This window comes from Struthio camelus, chromosome Z (assembly GCF_040807025.1).
Source record: "Struthio camelus isolate bStrCam1 chromosome Z, bStrCam1.hap1, whole genome shotgun sequence".
Classification (NCBI taxonomy): Eukaryota; Metazoa; Chordata; class Aves; order Struthioniformes; family Struthionidae; genus Struthio; species Struthio camelus.
In genome coordinates, this window is record NC_090982.1 from 69,120,856 (window position 1) to 69,139,891 (window position 19,036).

The window sequence follows — 19,036 nt, forward strand, 5'->3', positions numbered from 1 at the left end:
AAATTCAAAGTATTACTCAAACAATACAAATTCATTAAGAAAACAGAAACCATCAGACTTACGGAGGCCTTTGACAGAGCAATGGGGAGCAGAGCCTCTTGAAATGGCTACGCCAAATTTGACAGCAGAAACTTGCTCTACAGATGCCAGGAAGAATACAGCCTTTGTTTCTACTTCTTTCAAAGTTCAATGACTTGTTCATGTAAAAGCTGCAAAATTACTCGAAATTGAAAAAGCAGGAAAGATGTTTTCTTCTTTCAGTGTCTAAATAAAAAAAACTAGGCACAAAAGGATAAGATACACTTGTTCTAAAGTCCTGAAGGACATAGTGACCAGGAAAAGTCAGTTCATTTAAAACCTACTGATAGCAATTCTTTTGTTTAGTACACCCCAGAGCTATGAAAGCAAAATTGTTTTGATAAACCTTTTCCTTCATGCTAGAACGCTATTTAACATATCAAATATTAACACATTTTAATATAAAATGCTATTTTAATTCCAATTTCCACCCAAGTGCAACTTGCATAGAAAAACCAGTACCTCCTACATAGAGTAATTCATTGTTTTGTAAACTAATACAAGCATAACAAATAAGTCTCTGAATATATCTTAAGGTATAGCTGCTCAAGAGAAAACAGTTGTAAAATGTATTTGTTTGGCAATATATTACACCTCATAATAAATTTATTCCCTAAAAAATTAAGTTTTTAAGACTATGACCCCAAAACAAGATTAAATTTTTTTTAAATAGGCTGCTCTTGCTCATTCAAACTACATGACCATTTCTGATTCGATGATACTCACTCAAAGAAAGGGCAGGATATCAATACTGCTACAAGTGGTGATAGTGCTAGGTAGAACAGCAGAGTTCATAGCTGCACTGTCATCCCTGTTCTTTATCTGCGAGAAAGAAAAAACAGCCTAGCAAGGGCTTAAATAGGCTTCACCTACAGGTCTGATCTTTCAGTCCTCCTCTTAGCCTTAGTGTCTGAGAGACTACCACCATTAGAGCCTACCCTGAGAGATGACTACGTGCCAAATGTTTTCAGGCAGTAAGACATTATTAGATATAATGGTTGCCTTTGCACCCTTCCCTTGAGCACAGTAACTCAGATAATGACAGACAACAAAACAGAACCCAAGATGCTTCTACTATAGCAGGAAATTAGGTGAGAAATTCAGACGGTCCTAGCAGTAGGATCTGTGCCTCATGCTTTAAAGAATGGCAAGAACTCCCAAGAGAGTTTTGCCCCAAGCCAGATCCTCCCAAATCTGGCAACTGTTTTAACTTGTAGTTTGTAACACACATCAGCCAGAAAACAAGAGGGAGGATTTTCTGTACCACTTCAGAGCATTAGTCCACCTCGCCCAGCTTTGCCTCTTAAACTAAGACCAATGCCAGATGCTCCAGAGTAAAATACACACAGGCACACACAACCACTTGATAACAGTTAGCAAACTGTTTTGGAAGTGGGAAGCAGGGTAAGGAGAAGGAGAAAAACTTTCCTAGACTGTTCAGGTGATCAGCTAGAGCCCTAAAACACAAGGTAGGATTATAATCATTGTCCTAACGCAGTGCGAAAGTATTACAAGAATGTTGAGAAAACTGTAAGATATCCTGTGCTCCCACAGCAGCAAGAAGGAAAGAGAAGAACAAAGTGACCATAAAACATCACTTTCCAACTTTCTTTTCAGTCAGAAGATATTACCATGGCCCTGCAGCCTACCTATCCACATAATACAGGCATTCTGAAAGCCAGATCTAACCATATATTCTAGAAAACATTATAAACTCATCTCACAGACTCAGCTGAGTTCTGCACGTAAACTGCTATTACAATACTTATTTTTAGGAGTTAATCTGAATACAGGCAATCACTGCACACCACTTGATTTCCCATATTTTCCACAATAACTGAGAGGTTTGCTCCCCACTCCCACTATCAGATATCCTTCTCCACCTGCAAACACCTACATGTACTCATCTCAGCTTATACAAACTGTAAACGTTATACTCTTCATGTCCTCCTTAAAAAGGTTTGTTTTCCATTCCCTCGGGTAACTTTTTAATTCTCTTTTGAAGGTTCTCCAATATTTCACATCCCTTCCTCAACAGTGAACACGTCTGAATAGTCAGAGCAGGAGGGGGCGACAGTCTCCATCACATTAGTACAATGACTATGCAACACGACAGTAAAGCCCAGTGCGCAGCTATCTTCACCTTCCCCTGGCCACCAGCACTTTTACTGCTGGATGCTAAGCATCTCACTTATGCTGTTATATGAACATAAGATCTCTATCAGATACTTACCCGCTACGCCTCTTGTCATATATCAAAGCACAACAGTAGCTCTTTTTCCCAACAATTGAGGTAGTCATCTAGAAGGATCCTTAGGTCCTTCCAAGTCACTACTTTCCAAGAAAGCTTTTCACCCTGTTGAGCACACTCTGGATTCTTTGGTCCTAAATATATTTGTCCTGTGCTAGCCTGTATGAGACAGTTGCATAGTAAACATTTTACTCTGCTGACTCAAATCATCTTGTAGAGGTTTTACATGGGTTTATGTCCTTTTTGTTTACTACCTCTAATTCTGATATAACGTGTAAACTTTGCCAACAATATCTTAGTCAAAGCTGCCGACTGGAATATGGTATGGTAATGTGAAACCAATCTCCATGAGAACCACTAAAAACAACTGCATTCTGAGATCTGCCAGAAAGATGTTTTTTAATTGAAAAAACTCCCTGTAAGTCCCAAATAAGGCAAGCTTTTTTTTTTTTTTTTAATTGTCTACTGAAATCAAGACATATCATTTTCGGTATAGCTACCTTTACCATACAAAGCTTTTTTTTCCTGCACCTTTTCCTTTTGAAATCCTCCTTGTTGACAGTTTAGAATCCAAACTGACTACTCCATTCTTTTGCCCAATATGTTAAGTTTTTTTTCAAGCATGAAATCCCTTTCTTGCCCAGCATCTTAATTTAGGGACCAGAAGTTAGGCTTCAAATATTTTAGATTCTTCTTTAAAACACAACACTCAGGCAGTCCCTTAAAGAAGCTCAGTGCAGCTTCTCCAATTTAAGGATGAGTGTGTGTAGGTAATACTGATTTAAATCAGATGAAATCCAGATATGCCTCTTCGAAAAAAATTGAGTGAATACAATTTAAGCAGCCAACACTTGGCAAACAGCCTGTACTGCCTTTGACACAAATTGCATATATTGCAAACATTTTGAGAAGTCATGCCATTGTATACACAAACAAAACCACTGCCAAAAGACACACATCACTGTAGGATCGTCTTCCTAAAAGAGAAAAACAATTAGCTAAATAGGAAATTTAAATTCTTACCGTCTCATGCACTCAAAAGAAACGAGCAAATCTGAAGGGATTTGCTTGGCCTGAAGTCCTTTGTGTGAAAGAGGATGTTATACAAGAGTGTAATCCCAAACCTCAATTTGAGATTACCATCCGAAGAGTTTCGAATGCGTGCACACAGCATTGCTGGTAAAGATTATACCCCAGGGAAGAAGCTCATACTTTCCCACATACAACATCAACAAAACTTCACAGAAGGACCTCCGTTAGAAAGATAAGCCTTTAACTTACCACAGTTGCAGAACAGGAATTTCTCTGAACGTGGAATTGCAACCACTGCCTCTCCAAGATTAGAAAGGGATGTAATAAAATGGGAAGTTAGAGGCACAGCACAGGTAACGCTTTTTCCTGTAAGTGAGAGAAAGAAAACATTGGCAGCGCCAGCAGCAGGGAAGCGGGCGTAAAGCTTTCCCCAAGACCGAGATACCCTATTGTACGAGTCGGTAAGGAGCGCGTTTGCTCGCGCGGAGCGCTGCACAGGAAACAACCAAGGCAGCATCAGGCCCCAGCGGCCGGAGCACGGGCAGAGCCCGGCTCAGGGCACCCGGCGCACCGCGCGGGCGCAGCCCCCAACAAGGCTGGGGGGGCGGAGGGGAGGGGAGGGGATCTCCGCCCGCCCCCTCAGCCTCCCCGGCCCCCCGCCGCCGCCAGGGGCCCGGGCTCCCATCGTGCAGTATAGGGACAGACCCAGCAGCACCCTGCAGCCGTTCAAATGCCAGAGGCTCGGGTGCTCCGGGACAAAACCGTGCATCGCACAGCTTTCTTCTGCTCTAGTACTGGCAAACGGGGTGGGGGCTCAGCTCCACAGGCAGCGCCGCGCCCTTCTGCACCCGTTCTGCACCGAAGGGCCCTGTGTTTCCTCCTCGGTCAGAAAAAAGGCTTCTGGGGTAAGCGATTTAGAGGTGTAACCCCATTCGGAAAAGAAAGATCCTCTGACTCTAGAGGTCAGAGACAGCACACACGCATATTAGCTCTATGACTAAACAGACAATCTGCAGTTTCCAGAAGCGTAGATTTTAGGGTGTCTTGTTACAAAGCTCACACTGTATTTAAGGCTGCTTGAAAGTATTGTCTGTATAATGATATATCCAACATTTTGATGTAGATGAGTCAATTCAGCAATATGTCTTTAAACTGCATAACCATTTAAAATGAAACAAGCGTATTAAGTAGCAACCATTACTGACACACACTGACAAGAGATGTACCTAATTCATTATTTAGGTAATCAGCACTTACAGAGAGAAACAACAGAAGTTAGGATCCCTTTTAAAGCAAACAAATGTATTCCAACTAACGACTTAGAGGAAAATCATCCAGCCATCAGCAACATAAAAAAGGAGGAGTGTAATCAAAATTGGAAGGCATATTGCAATTAAAAGGGATGCTCTGAAGTTAGTGAGCGGGAATTTAAAGTCCTCAGTAATGCGTTTCTTATTAAGCATCAGCAGTCCATTTGAAGCAGACAATTAAATCTCCAAGCACAGATACTGCTTTTCAATACCTTCATCAATACAGATGTCATCCAGGGGTCTTGTCCCCAGTCCAAGAAGAGATCCATAACGGAAGTTACATGTGCATTTCCCCTACACTGTTGTCACAGGCAAGCTAGAGTAGATAACAAGCTGTAATAGATCTGGATACAGGATTTTAAACAAATAAACAAACAAACAAATCACAAGATTAGTCAAGCAGGGTCATAGCTCTATCGTACAAACTTACATGCTTCCCCTGGCCAGCGCTATGTTCTCTAGGTGTCAGCTTCCCGTCTCTGCTGGCCCAGAAAGGCCTGCCAGTTCCCTGCTGTGCAGATGCCCACAGCTACCAGCCTCAGGCTTTACCAGCCAGCATTTGCATCCATATATCTCTCCCATCTCTAGGATCCTTCCCTATTTCCAGAATCTTTCCTCTAGTCAGGACGTTCACCTTCTTTCTGAGCTCCAAGCCCCAGTTTGCCCAATGTAATAGTCTATATGTAGAAGCACAAAACGTAATCAGACTACTAGTAGGTGGCCTGTCTCATGCCTCTAATAGGAGGATTCAGGACATGTCAACTCTGTTTAGTCCAGGTGTTATAAGACTTCACACCAGCCCATACAGCTGTAGCTAGCAAGCAGCAGGCTTAATATCCCCCACCGCGCACACAAGTATTTGCTACCTGTCACCATTCACAGGCTGTTTTTTGTGCCAACTACAACTATCCACACCATTTCACCCTGCTGATCCCGGTATCTAAATAAGCCTGTTTGATAAAGCGAAATCCCCCAAGCAAACCGGATTTCTCAGGCCACGTTGCTGGCGTGCTTGAACGCTTTGTAGTCAGAACCATGAGTCCCGACATCCACTTTATTGACTCTTTCCTACTGCTATTACTTTTACTACTAGCTGCCTTTTTCTTGGCCTTTCCCTCACAGCAGCCATTTCAGCCCACAGCTTCAGCACCCGCCCCAACTTCCAGAGCATTCATTAGCCTTCATCTTTTTAGCTAAGCATCCAAATTCATGCAGGTAACTTGTTAATTTTGTTTTTATTTTTGGATCGACACTGCTGTCTCCCCACCCTTCATGACCTAAGTGCAAGGCTGTACTGTGAACTGTTTTGATGTTTCTAAATTTCCTCTGCTATTTAGAGTTTTGTGGGGGTTTTTTTTAATGTTAATAACGTTCAGTTACTTTAGCGTTAATATATATGCTGATATTTGGAAACTTCAATTTATTTTACTGTTAAATAACCTATAAAACAAATGTGATTTAATAGAAACAGAACCAAACTGACATCTACACTCTCCTTGGCATACCAGAAATGTTGCTTCAATGAACATAAACAGGACTAGACTCTTTGAATTGTGTGCACCTGTATCCTGGACATGCTCTAATAGTTGCCTGTGCTGACAGATCAATAACAACAATATGCTGTATTAACTTAGAAGATTGCTCAATCTTTCAGAGGGAGGAAAACTTGCAACAGACCTAACAAAACAGTTAAGCAAGCGCTTAAAAATAAATAAGAGTCATGCTTCTGACTGCTTCAGGACTGCTCAAAAGCTTAAAGTTCCCATAGTTTTAAATGTTCTGGTGGACTGGGCTGCAACACTTCGGACGTTCCAGAGGGCACTTGATGAAAACAGCAGGAACTATTCCAGCTACCACCATCTTTAATGATTTACTTGTAAAGAAAAACATCCTACAAAGAGGCGACATGATTCACTACAAGTGATTTGCCATAGAGACAGAAAACTAAGTTAAAGAATATCATAGAAATCCATGCCAGAAATGTGTTTTCACATCCACGCTTATGTACATTTTTATCCAGTCTGGGGAGGAATGCTCTTAAAAGGTAAACTATTTTGCCTTGAGGGTGGGAAGAAAGCAAAGCTGCTAGTGCTGAAATGCAGGGGAAGAAAGCGCCCTCAAAAGGAAGACTCATCATATTTCTTCCCCATTCTGCTTTACCAACCAATCTTTTGACTGGTGATTCAGGGATGGCCAATCCAGGGACTGCCTGATCCCTGGATGCTACTCCTTCTTGAAGGGAGGTATTTGTGCTGATCATACCAACAGGGAAAGGCAGAACACTGCAGAACTACTGCTAAAAAAATCTGACCTCTGATCACTTATTAGCTTAGAGTAGCTCAGTTTTGAAAAGTGTTTCTCTCCTGCATTATGTATGACCGCACACAATAATAAAGGTACTAATCACTGTATAATTACAGTGAGTCTGTATAAATTAGCACTTGGTCACAGAAGAAAATTGTGTAATTGAGTGGAAAAAGTGAAAGGCATTTTCACAGGCCAGCCTTGCGAAATTTAATCTTTGCAGTCTTGATGAAAGGATGTTTGATGCAGTGTGTACTTCATAATTCAACTTCCAAAATAACAAAGAAGGTTTCAATTCCAACTTGGTTGAAGACTCAGTATCTTTAAAAAAAAAAAAAAAAAGAAAAGAAAAAAAAAGAACAGGGTGTAGGGTGAGGACAACATTAGAAATTATTTTCTAAAAATCACTCATGTTCACAGGAAACCCGCAAGCATTCAGAAGTGTAATTTCAAAAAGCAGTCAAAAACTCTGCGACATTTTGAACTGCATGTACATCTTCTTTTGATTCATCCAATTGTAATGAGAAATGTATAGAGTCGGACATACTTGACAAGAACCTGCACAAGAAAAGAACCAAAACACTTCAAATCCTCAAGGAACACTTAGTCAGATTCACGCTCAAAGAGAAAGAAAAGGTATGCAAGTTTCTAACTGCATTGGTCTCATTCAGCCATTTTCAATAACTTCCAAATTATTTTAAGTGATGTGTTCAAAGCAGTTCTAACCTAGCCATCCTTGCCAGCCAAATCCTCACTGAAACTGAAGACAGAGGTGTGTGAATCAGACATCTATACGAAAGGACAAAACAGTAACAACCAAGACATGAACAAGATGACCACATCCACATTACCTACTTCACCAGCATCCTGAAAAGCCATTGCTCATTGCTGTTGCCAAGGTTAAACTCAAGGTGCACATGGTAGTAACTAGTGTGAGAAAGCAGCATCTCCTAAGCACATTTGTTACTTTACCTTGCTATTCCGTAGCCAAAGCAAGAGCAAATCTACCTCTCCCCTTCACTCTGCTCTTTCCATCTATCCTTTCTCTTCCTGTGGCTCTCCAGTCCTTACAGGAATTTTTTTTTTCCCTATGAGGATACAAAGCCTTCACCCAGACCTTGATGAGCCATTCTCTTGAAAAGCACACATTTTCCCCATATTGGGAACAAAGTATTGGCTAATTCAAATACCAAAGCCATAATTCCTGGACTTATAATCATAACTTAATTGTGAAGGGAGCCAGAAAAAAAAACATTATGTTTGGTTTCTAAAGGAGGCTTTTTGTTCTTTTCATTATCAAGTTAACTTTAATTAGAGCATGTTAATAAAGTCTGTAAGAGATGACCTGATTTACTGAGACCTGTATTTATTTTTATAGAAGTTCAAAGGTAGCCACACCACATTCTTTCTGGTAGCTTTTGTAGCTAGAGAAGGGTTATTATAAAAAAACAAAAAAACAAAAAAACTATGTTTTAACTATTTTAATTTCTTTTTATAAAACAATTCTTAATTCTTGTCTATCTTCTATTTCTAACTATTGAAAGGACAGCTGATATCTTTGAAAAAAAGGCTCTCCCAATAGCCACAGCAGCAAAAAACCCCAATAGCTTGTATTTATGCTTGGAAATTCTAACTGCTTCAGAAGCCACAGCTTCATTGCACAATAGTATTAAAGTTAGTCAATATAATTCAATATAATTTCAGATCTGCCATCATGGCAGATTTACATCATGGAGCACTTGTAGCATGGTTCTAAAGTTACAGTGCAAATTGGGCTGCATTTCAACTACTTTATAATGAGATCAAATGCACACATTTGCATAGCTATGCCATATGAAGGAAAATCATTTTGTTCTAGTCAGTAGTAAGATGAAACTGTGCATCAGGATGTATTATTTTCAGTTTATAAAAGGTACATTTCCACAACAGTATAAGTTGACATTAAGATGACACTGCCCTAGTCCTTCCGTTGTCTCTTTTGACGTTCCTGACTTCTCTTATGCCAGTAGTGGTGCACAGACCCTTCGATAATCTAACTCAGAGCACTAAATCAACAGAAAATCCTTCACTTTTGTTAGACTGATTTCTTCTGGTTTGGGGATCTGAACTGCCTCATCCCCTTAAATCTAAAGGGGAGGGACCGGAACAGTGGTTGCACCGACTTTCATTGGCTTAAGCCACTGCAGAATGCACAAACAACAACAGTGACATTCTATTTCCAGCTGATTTAGCTTGTGTGTGGGAAAAAAATCCAGTTGAAAGTAGTCAGAGTGTAATCAGCTTCTGAGTATTTCTGGTTTTCATTAGGTAAGCTATTTGTTGTCAAAAAATGTACTAGCATCAGGAACAAGGGGTTATTTAAGTGGTGGAAGAAAAAAATTAACTGCCCTTCTTGGATTTCTATTTAAAAGAACATGAAATTCCACAACAGCAGCACTGAATTCTAGTATCCTCAAAACTTACCATGCTCTTAAACTACCAGTTTATGCCTGTGGCCTTACTTTCACCTCAGTACATCAAAAAAGGTATTATGGCTTTATCACTCTGAACAAGCAATGATGTACAACAGCTAAATTACTTAAATTTAATCTAGTTTTAGTAGCAGGCATATGCAAATTGTCCAAACCTAAGAAAATGGATAGGAAGGGTTCTAATTGTTATAATACACAGAGAGCAACTACTCAAGTGTAACCAGTGTAAAAAGTTTTTAAAATAGATGAATATGTAATTGCTTGCAAACATTCTTAATCTCTGGTCTAGAGAGGATTTATTCCTCAAGAAAAAGAATCAGGTGTTTTCCAAAGATGACCACAAAGCCGTTATCCATTTCATAATAGAGAAGGATGCAATACTTCCTTCCTGTCATAGCTTCCTTTACAGTATTGCAACACCGTAACATCAGCTGTAATTGCAATCTGTTAAAATGCTGGCAAAGAAGGGACATTTTATCCCCAGAGTTTTGCCTCTGGAGGTTTACTACAGACATTTTTAAAATGGTTTCATCCTATGATAATGCAAACTTCCCCAAACCTTTTACAACTATTACCAAGGATTAGTTATGCCCATTTGTACAAACAGATTATGTGAAATCATTTGATTAATCTGTTAATCAGAGAATCCCACATGGTTTTAATGGCAAGACCATGAGACACTATTTCCTCTAATTTTTTCTAACAAGACCACAAAAAGCATAGATTCCCAGTTAAGACCACAACCACACCCAGTTAAGACCAGTAACACTAGTTACTTCCAACAAAAAGTGCCCACTTCAAGAAGAGTTATAGTTTATAGTAATAACTACCTAAATTAAAAGCAAGTTTCTCACAAACAAAGACCAAAAAATGAAAAACTGTTACTTATCTGTTAATGGCTTATCATACATTCTTCTTTACCGATACACCACACCTGGCTTGGAGAAGATTGCATGTTATTTCTGGAGCTGTCGTCTTTCACAGATGATATGCCATTAGGCATTTCACTTATCCAAATTAGAGGGCAGCAAGTAGGAAGGACAGCAACACACAAACATGCACACACCAGCCTCCGAGAGGCAAAAAGGTCCCAAAAGACAAATTCTGTTAATTGTCAGATTTGCGGCATCTTGAATCTCTAAGCAAGGCTCTTCGCATTCAAAAGATCCTTGGGACCATTACGTCTCAGTTTTGTCATCTTAAAATATGGCTCCTGGCCCCACTGTATGCCACTCAAAGCTGGTATCTATTCTGCAACTCATACACATTCTATTTTCTGTTGCCTCTCAAGTTAACTGGATGAAGACAGACAGACAACAGGTCAGATTTCTGCAACTATTTAGGAGCATAAAGAGGAAGATGGACATTTTTAGTAGCGTCTGGCTCCCAAATGATTTGCCTAACCATGCTGGAACAGAGAACTGAATCCCTGATCTCCCACAACACAAAGGAGTTCCTCTAATTTTCCTTCCTCACTGTAGTATTTTCACTTCTGCTTCATAAAAAGAAATACAAGCCAAACTGACTGCGTTCAGGAGTGCCAAAGATTGTACAGTTATTTTGAAGAAAATAGTAGGAAAAACACTTAATATAATCTTTATGTATTTCAAGCACTGTTGAACTATAGCCTGGATTTAGTGTCCCATCTGATTCCAATTGTTTTCTTAAAGTTAATTTAAGTTAATAAGAAAAAATAGAAAACAGATAAATTTGAAGAGAATGCACTTGAATGCAAGACTTTATATCCTTGGTCCACATTCCATAGGTATATGATTTCTTCTAATGCTGCTTATTGACTACTATAGCTGAGAAGAGATGGAGGTAACTCATAGCGTAAAAAAAAAATCTAAAACAGCACTAAGTTTTTAAGAAATATTATTGCTGAAGACTGAAATTAAACATATACAATATATCCCTAGACAATAAAATCTGCCACGACAGAACTATAGTATGGCACAACAGCATAAATATCCATCTTTGATAATACTTAAAGACCACGGCAGCCGAATCTGGCCTTAAAATCACCCGTATATGTTGCTGCGGAGGACAATGTTTTGACAGATATAATAACATGCCCCTATGTCACCAGAAAATTCCCTGCAACTGTCAAATAGCCAGTTCAGTCAATTTTCTCATTTTAACACACTAAGACACTAAAGCAGCACACATTACAATTAAGCATTAAAGTTTCAGTCTGCCTCACATCCAAAATGGATGTATGTTGTATGTAATCCTAGTTGACACGTTAAAGAAAAAATGTCTGGCTAGGTTGCTTTCTATCTCCTGCCCCAACTGAAAGGAAGGACAGGTCCATTCTCTCTCTCTTTTTTTAATTTGCAGGAGAATGGAGAAACAATTAAAAAGGCATTTTCAAAACAGACTATTCATTAGGACTTGATTATAGTTTGCTTTGCTGTGTTTCAAAACGTTATAGAGGATTTGAAACAATCTTGAGATTAAATGTAGCTTTGAAAATACACTATACACCTTGTATTGCTCTCAACTTTTGCTTGAAACAGCTGTTTTCAACCCTCCAATTCCTATGCCCTTCATTTTTCAGTGGGGAGGTGCAGCCCCTAATTAGCAATTTCAGCCATCCTGTCAGCTTTTTTCAGCTACTGTTTGCAAATCCCTTAGAACTACACTCCATAGCCCACAAGTATCTGATTAAAATTGGGCATTGTTTACATTCAAGCTTACACTCTATTAGCAGCAAGAACAGAACCATTACTGTCAACATTGTGTTTTACATGTGTCCCATAAAGAGCAAATCTCACTTTAGCCTAGAAAAAAAAAAAATCGAAACTAACCTTCTCTGAACTAGTCACCTGCTCCATTCCTCTGACTATCCTAGTAATCCTTTACCGGACCTACCACTACTTCAATTCATCTTGGACACAGATGACTACAATCTCAGCCAGCCTTCTTCACTTCTATCTCCTCCAAAAATATTTCAGATCATAGGATAATTCAAGTTGGAAAGGACCTCAGAAGGTCTCTGGTTCAACCTCCTGCTCAAAGCAGCTTCAGCAAAGAGGTCAGACCATGTGGCTAAGGATTTATCCAGTCCAGTCTTGAAAACCTCCAAGGATGGAGACCACATGCCCTCTCTGGGCAGTCTACTCCACTGCTGGATTGTCCCCATGGGGAAAAGGCTTCCTTTATATGCAGTCTGAACCTCCCTGGTTTCAACTTATGCCCATTGTCTCTCATCCTGCAACCACGCACTACTGTGCGGAGCCCATCTCCGTCTTCTCAACGAAGAATCCTTGTAGGGTAGCATCTCGGTGGCCCTCCACTGGCCTCCCTCCAGTTTGGCAGAACCTGTCCTGTACTGCACTGGGGAGCCCAAAACCAGAGTATCTAGGTGTTGCTTAAGTAGCGCCAAGTCAAGGGGGATAGTCATTTTCCTCCCTTCTCCTGGCTATGCCCCTGAGCCAGCTGGCTCCTTTGCAGCTTTTCGTCCCCCAGGACACTTCTCCAGAGCTGCTCCCAGGCAGTCCATGACCAGCCTGGACTGCTGCCAGGGGCTCTGCCTTCCCAGGGACAGGGCTTGGCATTGGTCCAGGCTGAACCACACAAGGCCCATTCCTCCAGCCTGTCCTGGTCCCTCTGGATGGCAGCCTTGCTCTTGAGCACACTGACTGCTCCCTGCAGTCTGGCATCACCTGCAAACTTGAGGATCAAGCACTCCTTCACTTCCTTTATGCACCCTAGAATATTTTCTTTATAGCTGCTTAAAATTGGCACTTCAGTCATCTTGTGATCAGCCAGAACTCCCAGCTCCTTTTCTACTGCAGGTTTGTGGTTGGTCAGTTGGTTTGTTTCCAACTGCTTTAAGCCTGAAACTCATCATAATGTTTTTTCTCCCATGCATTTTTACTCATGAAGTGTTCAGTCCTTCATGCAATTTCTTAGCCTTCCTCTGTACTGATATACCAACAAGCTTTCTTCATAAACAAACATCATTACCTCTTACTATTTTGATTCATGATCATTATTTCCAAAGTGTCTGTGCCTGCTTACTTTAAGATATGATGCCTGACCTTCTTGGTCAAATCCACACCCTGATTACAGAGGACTAGGCATGCAGTCTAGCTGCAAGCTAGCGAGAAGAACATTCATATAAACTAAAAGGATGCTATTGTTTACAACCACAGCTGTATGCTGTGAGATTCATACCACATGGTATTGTATTATATATTAGTGCCCATATATCTAAAGAGAATAGCAAGGCTTTTCATCAGTACAGGACTTGGACAATGCTAGGGTGGAAGTCCAAGAGACAGAACCCAAAACCACACATTTTTATCACTGGGTCAAGTCCCAGAAAACAAAGGATATTAAACACATCTCATGTATTCAAATTGTAGCAATATGGAGTGATGCACCAGGACAACCATGGTGTGTAAAGAACAGCTAAAAAAAAATAGACAGTTTTATTTCTTCTTTTGATACATTCAAATATACTAAATACAATTATGAGAATCGTTTCAGGTATCTCAGGGAAAAAAAGAAAAGGAAAGAGAGAGCTGAGTTTTGCCATGTGCTCTGAAAAACTGCATAATGATACCACTGATCACAGACTCACCACTAATAAAAAACAGCCATGCATATATCTGTCAGGCTTCCAAGATCAGAGCAGACGTCCATTCCAGCATATTTCCATTGTAGGAGCTCACAGAATATCCAGTTGCCCTGCCCCCAAATGTCCCAACAGCTGCAACGCTAAATGGAGAACGTCTACAGGGACTAGTATTTATGCCAGATACGGAGCCACAGCTTATTTCAGAAAAGGAAAACTGTCTATTGATTAAAGCAAGCACTTGCTTGAACAGTCCTCTTGGCTGTTTCTCCTTCATTTTTCAGCCATGCAAAAGAACCCCTTGACTTCACTTGCTCTTTCCTATTCCCAGGACTGCTGCTCTGACCAGCATCCAAAGTTAATGAACATTTCCTAAAAATCACCTCTAAAGCTCTCCTTCCTTTTCACCCTCACGATTGCAGACTCTGATGGCAAACTCATCCCACCAGAAAATACAGTGCCTGAACTTTCTCCGAGTAGGTTACCATTGCAACGTCACAGAAATAAAAACATGCAGCATTCAGCGTACTGCTGAAGGGAAGAAGGCTTGCTGGAATTTTGTAATGCTAGACTGTTAAAAGCCCCCAGCTTAATCTTGAACTCATCTCCAACACAAACACCATTTGTTGTATAAAAACCAAGGTGATGACAGGAAAAAATGCGCAAGGACCCAAGGTTAGCATATCACTGCAGAGAGTAGAGGCATCCAAGAGGAATGAAGCCTTTTAAGAACACTCATCACAACCACCACCCGCAGAACAACTGGACTCTTGTCTGCGCATAAGAGCTTTGACAGTAAGTGACAGGCGCCATTTGCTCCGTCCTGTACAAGCAGGAGGGAAAAAGTGAGCTGCTTGAGATGTGCTAATCATAAAACTGGCAGCTAGGGGACTGAAACTACTTGTCCCTATGAAGGCTAGGCCTAAGCCAGCCTTGCTCAATTTTAAGGATCCCTATGTTTGAGATTACTCAAAGGTAATTACTCAAAGAACTGCAAGATAAGTGACATATGACTTCCCATACAAAACTCTTTACATGAAGAAGGTATTTATTTATATGTATGTGTATATGTATACACACATACATACACATATGCGTACAAAGGCAGAATATTTCTTCAGTAAGACTTTCAAAATATTTTCTGCATCAATATATAATTACTTATTTGAGTGCAGAAATCAAAATAACAGAGGCACTTGGCAATGCCGTTAATTAACATCCCCCACACGCTTACCTTTACCAGGCTTTTCCCTCACTTGAGAATAAAACTGAAATGTTTCTCCACAGATTAATATATATGTAAAAAGTTGCAGGAGAGGCTGAAAGCGTAAGACAAAACTCAGTATTCAAGAAGGGACTACAGTTTCCTGCAACTGTGATTCCCAATTCTCTTCTGCAGTTCTCTACTCCTAACCCTCCTCCCCCTTTTTTGAGCAACTTTTCGTATCTGATCAGATAAAGTTCATTGACAGACTTGGTTCTTCAGTTTGCCATTCTCCAGCCTCCAAAAAAAAAAGGTAAGTCTGATTTAAAGAAATTCTACATTTGGAAATCACTGTATAAATGAGTAAATCATTGTATAAATTCATACTAGAACTACCATTCTAGTAATGTTTGTTTTTTAAATGATGTAGCAATAAAAAGAGCCACTTCAGAACTCAAAAACATTTGCTTCTGCCAACTCCTACCATCTTCAGGAACTACTTAAGTGAAAGTAGCAGCCAGTTTTATTCCCTAAGGAAAGGGGCAGTTCTGAACATACAGGAAAAAAAAAAGAGATTCAAGTTGTAAAAAGCACAGGTAAGAAAAACAGTTCTGCATAACAGAACATACAAAACTGAAGCCCGCCTTACCCAGGGTAAGGCAGTCCCCTGCAGTACTGTTTTAAACTTACTAAATATGTACCTTCATAAAAGGGAAATTAAACACAAATGTTTGCAAACACAGTGCCATCAAGTGTTCCAGACAGATACTTCACCAAAAGTTCCAAATGATATGACCCGTTATTCAGTGCGCTTCCAATTACATTGTTGAAGTCATCTAGTTATTACCTTTTTGTCTTAGAGAAACTATTCTACTTAATTTCTGATAAACTAGATACTGAGGCATATATACGTGTACCTGAAGCAGAAGAGGAAGATACAGTTCGCAGATGCACAATGTCACTTAAAGAGGTACAATATTTTAGGATAGCATACAGGCAAGTTACTGCAAGTCCTGTGCAACTTCTTTTTATCTGGAAACATGAAGAAATAAACATAGAAAGCCCATGCATGGACAGACAACATGCAAGAGTCCTTATAAAGGATAGAGTACTGAAACAGTAAATGTAAGCAAACACATACCTTTGCAAAGTTACTGCACATGTGCACACACATACCCATACTCCTTTCAGTTTTACCTTTAAACAGATTACCAACCCCCTTCCCATCCATTCCAGGTTACAAAAAAAGGAATAGTCTTTTGTGAAAATATTTAAGTTAAGGGAGCTTATGAGTTCTAATATACACTCTGTATACGAACTCTTAAATCTTGTAGGAGTCCTTGAGATGTTATATTTAATGAACTGTAGTAGGTACTAAAGTTATCCTAGTCATTAATCTACAAATTACGAATAAAATGCAAGCCTGAGTTTCTGCAGCTTTAGCTTCCACCCATCACATCTTTTTATGGCCTTTAATTGCTAGACTGATATCTTGGCAGGTATGACAAGTTGCACCTTCATCTCTTATCTCCTCTGAAGTAGATGAAGTTTCATCATGTTTAGTTTTTCATGCAGCACTTAAAAAAAAAAGTGACATAGCAAGATGCGACATAGCATTATAGCAACAGCAGCTTCAAACGAGAACAGCACCATCACTTGCACTAAAAGCTAGATAATAGGGCCAGAACAGCTCTTTCTAGTCAGTTAGGCAGACTTCCCCCTCACCCAAGAGGCATAGGCTAGGAGGTAACACAAACGAAAAAAGTGCCCAGGGATAAAAGCAGATGGATGCCAGAACCTAAGGAAGTGGTCCTTAAAACAAGGTTGTAAGTCAGGATCCCTTTGAAGGTTTCTTTTAGGATAGCAGTAACCTATGACTAGTTACTTTGGTTTCTTCTCATAGAAATGGAAGACTTCAGCTGTACAGCTTCCTCTGGAAATCATGTATCTCAGTCACGTTTATTGCAGCCAGCAACCAAAAGCACCCTGAAGTTGACTGAAATTCAGAATGGATATAAAAATCCTCAAGGAGACTTGTCAGGAGAAAGAGTCACAATGCCCAGGATGCTGCACTGTGAACAACAGACTTCAAGCTTAAATACATTTTCTGCTCGTGAACTGCCCTTTAAGTACACCTTCACTTCAATTCACTGCAACTACACAGCTACTTTTTTGACTGCTACATATTGTGCAAAAAATTAAGTAGGTATTTAAGCATTTCTACAAAAGTAAAAACAGCAGAATGCTTTGCTGCAGTAACCAATTCCATGGTACAGCTTAAGTTAGTTCTGATTTTCACAAACCTTGGGATTAGACCCTCAGTCTTGTAAGCAGTGCTAAAAGCATTATTTGCCTATGTTAAGTGGAAAGGCTGAACAAGAAATAGTGTTCAGCATTCTGTGTGCTGAATACCAGAGAATATGACAGAAGCTTGTTCAGCTGTGCAAGATATGTCAGAAACAAACTACACAGCGTTGGTGTTTCCCTTTGGGGTACAGTGGTATGCACCTTCATAGTCTATTGCTCTAGAAAATCCAAAAATACTCAGAGAAATAGCAACTTTAAAGAAATTGTCTCACAACACAGCTGAGAGTGTCTGCTTACCCTCCACAGCTTCTACAAGTCTAGGAAAAGGTTCTGGACAGCTCTCAACCAAGTTTTTTCCACAAGAGAGGTAACAGAACAGTGTGCATGCTTGTCATAAAGGCAGAAACATTATACTAGATGCAACATGGGGCTCCATCCTTCTCAAAAGACAGCTCTGTGCAAGCATCCATTTCAGATGAGTTGTGGATAGAGCCACTGAACTTCTTGGTTCCTTATGGAAATACATGAATATATGCAGCAGTTCATGAAATGACATGGGCCTTTTTGTACGTTTGTCATGGGAACAAACCACCAACACACAACATGATCCTCAAGTATTTATTAAGTAAGTGTTTACAAGATGTTTGACAGCACCTTAGGATAAATCATCTCATCATTTGGTACAAATTTTATAACTGACCTGTAGACATAGGAACGGACATTAAGACATTAAGTTTAGATGAGCTCTTTACATGGATGCCTTTCCCAAAACAGGTTTTCACAACACTATTTTCCCATGCAAAGTTTTGATAACAAAGTGGTAATTCTCAGTAAATCTATTTTCCACTTACAAAATAAACAAGGATCAAGTTCCACATCTTTATAGCAACATAGAAGCTGCCAAGTATCAGTGAACTCTTACTGAAAGAATTAACACTTTAAGAAATACCTGAAGTGTCTCCTAAAAATGGCTTTTGCCTTCTTACGTGAAGGGATAATCACAGGGTTCATCATAACTGAGTACACATACATTGTTGCAGGCATTATTATATGATACCAGCTAGTCTTTAAACATTAAGCGTTCCATAAAGCTCAACAATAAGGAACAGTAAGTGCAACAACTCACTTAAAGCACAACATAAAACAATCTAGTTTGGTACCAAATGAGTTTTAATCCCATGACTCAAATGCACTTGAAGCGCATGACGTTCTCATTCCTCCTGGGTTGGTGATGCCTCTGCCTTCATAATTCTAGGAAATAACAGATACTAGTTTAGAACCAGTTTAACACCCACATTCAATCCTTTAACAAAAGCTATTAAAAAGCAATTTTACCCTTCTGCATACACAACTCACTAAATGTCATTAAACATCACATTTTAAGTAAAGAAGCGTCTATCAAACTTCTGTGCATTAGGTGTTTAGACTCTAATCCAAAATTAATGCATTTTTACCAGCCTCAGATTGTATCAGGTGAAAGATTAACCTTTCTCC

At 39.8% G+C, this 19,036-nt stretch overlaps 2 protein-coding genes across 20 annotated transcripts in view; both read right to left on the reverse strand.

The window, feature by feature from the left end:
• LOC104146854 (interleukin-31 receptor subunit alpha) overlaps positions 1–10,178 on the reverse strand; it is a 48,417-nt gene extending 38,239 nt beyond the window's left edge. For 2 of the 18 annotated variants that reach the window (XM_068927433.1, XM_068927432.1), the window contains exons 1-4: positions 4,884–10,178; positions 3,611–3,727; positions 805–900; positions 63–209 (exon numbers count right to left, since the gene is read on the reverse strand). The gene's annotated coding sequence lies outside the window, so the exon portion shown is untranslated. The other 16 variants (XM_068927434.1, XM_009679095.2, XM_009679099.2 and 13 more) reach the window with 15 other exon arrangements.
• A 7,981-nt stretch (positions 10,179–18,159) lies between these two features.
• The window catches only part of LOC104146905 (probable ATP-dependent RNA helicase DDX4), a 48,297-nt gene continuing 47,420 nt past the window's right edge, over positions 18,160–19,036 (reverse strand). For both annotated transcript variants that reach the window (XM_068927269.1, XM_068927270.1), the window contains one exon: positions 18,160–18,793. In XM_068927269.1, the coding sequence (XP_068783370.1) occupies positions 18,713–18,793 (81 nt within the window). In that variant the 3' untranslated portion in view covers positions 18,160–18,712. The remainder of the gene's footprint in view (positions 18,794–19,036) is intronic.